The following is a 2,959-nucleotide window of genomic DNA, read 5'->3' as shown; positions in this document are numbered from 1 at the left end:
GCCCACCAGGCTTCTCCGTCCAAGCGATTTTCCAGGCAAGAGTACTGGACTGGGGTGCCATTGCCTTCTCTGCTAGATTCCATATATATATATGTTAATCTACTATGTTTATTTTTCTCTTTCTGATCAGTAGAGACCATTTTGATAAAGAGACATTCAGTAGAGCCCTTAGTAAGGAGAAACCATAAAAGTAGGGCCAAAATAGGCCACTCTTGGAGAAGGAAATGGCAACCCACCCCAGGATTCTTGCCTGGAGAACCCCCATGGACAGAGTAGGCTGGTGGGCTACAGTCCATGGGGCCACAAAGAGCCGGACACGATTGAGTGACTAAGCAGGGCAGAGCATGGCTCTACTAAAAGATCATGAAAATAAGTTTTGATAGGATCAAACTAATCTGCAAATGGCTCAAATGCCTCATAAAACAAAACACAATACATGAGAAATAAAAAACTCACCTTGCAAAAACAGAACCTGTCCAGTATCTAATAAAAATTAATGAAAAGTAAAGCAAATGAGATACATAAACCGGAGAAATAATAGTCATTAAAAATAAAACCTGGAGACCTGCGAACCCAGCAAGCTGCGCGGAGTTCGGAGCCCCTGGCCGCCCTGGCCCTTGTGGCCAGGGAGCGCCTCACGAGGTAAGGCGCTCGCCTGGCCGGCTCCTGGAGTGCTCCTGCCTTCTCGCGCCCGCCCTGGCTCCAAATTCAGCCTCGTCACACCCGCTCCTCAGACCAATGGCACAGTCGGCGACGAGGAGTCGCGCGAAAAGCAGCGCCTGGGGTTTGCTTTTTTATTTGCGTGTGTGTATCATTCACAGATGTCCACTAGTAATAGGCAGCATGACAAAATGAGTCCATGGAAACGGTTGCTAGGCTGACTTAACAGCAGCCTACGGAAGTTTTCAAACGCTTAGGTAACAATGGAGCTACTGACCCAACGCAGCGCCCCTTCCGGTTTCTTCATCTCTCGCCTAGCTCAGCTTTCCCAGGGTTGCCTTTGACCCCGGAAGTGAGGCTTTCCGGGTTCCTCCCTCCCTAAGATGGCCGCAGCCGAAGACGAGTTACTGTTACCGCTGCTACCTGAACTGTTCGAAACCAGCAAACAGCTTTTGGACGAACTGGAAATCGCAACAGAGCCCACCGGCTCCCGAATAATCCAAGATAAGGTGTTCAAGGGACTGGATCTTCTGAAGAAGGCTGCTGAAATGTTGTCGCAGCTCGACTTGTTCAGCCAAAATGAAGATTTGGAGGAGATCGCGTCCACCGACCTGAAGTACCTGATGGTGCCAGCATTTCAAGGAGCGTTCGCCATGAAACAAGTCAGTCCCAGCAAGCGTCTAGATCATTTGCAGTGGGCTCGAGAACACTTTTTAAACTACTTAACTCAGTGCCAGCACTATCATGTGGCAGAGTTTGAGCTGCCCAAAACCAAGACCAACTCAACTGAAAATAACACTGCTAATTCCTCCATGGCCTATCCTAGCATCGTTGTTATGGCATCTCAGAGACAGGCTAAAATAGAGAGATACAAGCAGAAGAAGGAGGTGGAGAATAGGTTGTCTGCACTGAAATCTGCTGTGGAAATTGGTCAAGCAGATGATGAGCATGTTCGTGAATATTACCTCCTTCACCTTCGAAGGTGGATTGGTATCAGCTTAGAAGAGATTGAGAGCATTGACCAGGAGATAAAGATCTTGAGAGAAAAAGACTCCACAAAAGAGGCATCAACTTCTCAGTCATCTCGTCAGGACAGGCCTCCAATGAAACCGTTTGTTCTCACTCGGAACATGGCCCAAGCCAAAGTATTTGGAACTGGTTATCCAAGTCTGGCATCTATGACAGTGAATGACTGGTATGAACAGCATCGGAAATTTGGAGCATTACCAGATCAGGGAATAGCCAAGACAACGTCAGGTAAGGGAAGATCATCATAACTACAAGATCAACTAGTAATGGGCATCTGTGTAAGCAGAAAGAGTTGGCCATCTGAAAGACCTGAAAACGGGAGAATTCCAAAACAGCAAACAGTATTCACTAAAAAGTGTGGCATTCTGACAGGTGTAAGGTGCTGTTTCATTGCATTTGAGGTAGTTTTGATTCGCATTTCCCTCGTGATTAGTGATGTTGAGCATCTTTTCATGTGCCTGTTGGTCACCTGTGTGTCTTCTTTGGAAAATGTCTATTTAGATCTTCTGCCCATTTTGTAATCAGATTGTTTGTATTGAGTTGTCTGAGTTCTTAATATATTTTGGATATTAACCCCTTATCAGACATATCATTTGCCAGTATCTTCTAGTTTTTTGTCTTGCTGATGGTTCCCTTTGCTGTGCAAAAGCTTTTTAGTTTCATATGGTCCCATTTGTTTATTTTTGCTTTTGTTGTCCTTGCCTGAGGAGACTGATCAAAAAAGAAAATATTGCTAAGACTGACTTCAAAGAACATACCACCTATGTTTTCTTCTAGATGTTTTATGGTTTTAGATCTTATATTTAAGTCTTTAATTCATTTTGACTTTATTTTTGTAAACGATGTGAAAAAATGGTCTAGTTTTATTTTACATATAGCTATCGTGTTTTCCCAAAACCACTTAGCCATAAAAAAGAATGAAATCTTGCAATTTGTGACAATATGGATGGATCTGTAGGGTATTATGCTAAGTGAAATAAGTCAGAGAAAGATGAATACTGTATGTTTTCACTTATATGTGGAATCTAAAATATAAAAAAAAAAAAAAATGAGCCCCCCAACCTCAGAAACAGACTCATAGATACAGAGAACAAACTAGTGGTTGCCAGAAGGGAGAAGAATGGGAGGATGGGTGCAATAGGTGAAGGGGATTAAAAGATATTTACCAGTTATAAAATAAATAAGTCACAAGGATGTAACTTATGGTACAAAGAATACAGTCAATAATACTATAATACCTTTGTATGATGCATAACCTGTACAAATATAG

The 2,959-nt window shown here is 43.1% G+C and overlaps 1 protein-coding gene across 1 annotated transcript; it reads left to right on the top strand.

Annotated features, from left to right (window-relative positions):
• The first annotated feature begins 1,043 nt into the window (after positions 1 to 1,043).
• Positions 1,044 to 2,438, top strand: LOC122432439 (immunoglobulin-binding protein 1-like). The gene has a single exon (XM_043454359.1). The coding sequence runs from the start codon at positions 1,044 to 1,046 to the stop codon at positions 1,935 to 1,937; it is 894 nt and encodes a 297-aa protein (XP_043310294.1). The 3' UTR covers positions 1,938 to 2,438.
• The last annotated feature ends 521 nt before the right edge of the window (positions 2,439 to 2,959 follow it).

Source organism: Cervus canadensis, chromosome 31 (genome assembly GCF_019320065.1).
Source record: "Cervus canadensis isolate Bull #8, Minnesota chromosome 31, ASM1932006v1, whole genome shotgun sequence".
Classification (NCBI taxonomy): domain Eukaryota; kingdom Metazoa; phylum Chordata; class Mammalia; order Artiodactyla; family Cervidae; genus Cervus; species Cervus canadensis.
Note: the sequence above shows the minus strand (reverse complement) of the source record. Positions and strands in the feature narration are given on the sequence as shown.

Bases quoted from the DNA above. Each gene is read 5' to 3' on its own strand.
- LOC122432439 (XM_043454359.1), top strand. From the start codon at position 1,044: ATGGCCGCAGCCGAAGACGAGTTACTGTTACCGCTGCTACCTGAACTG.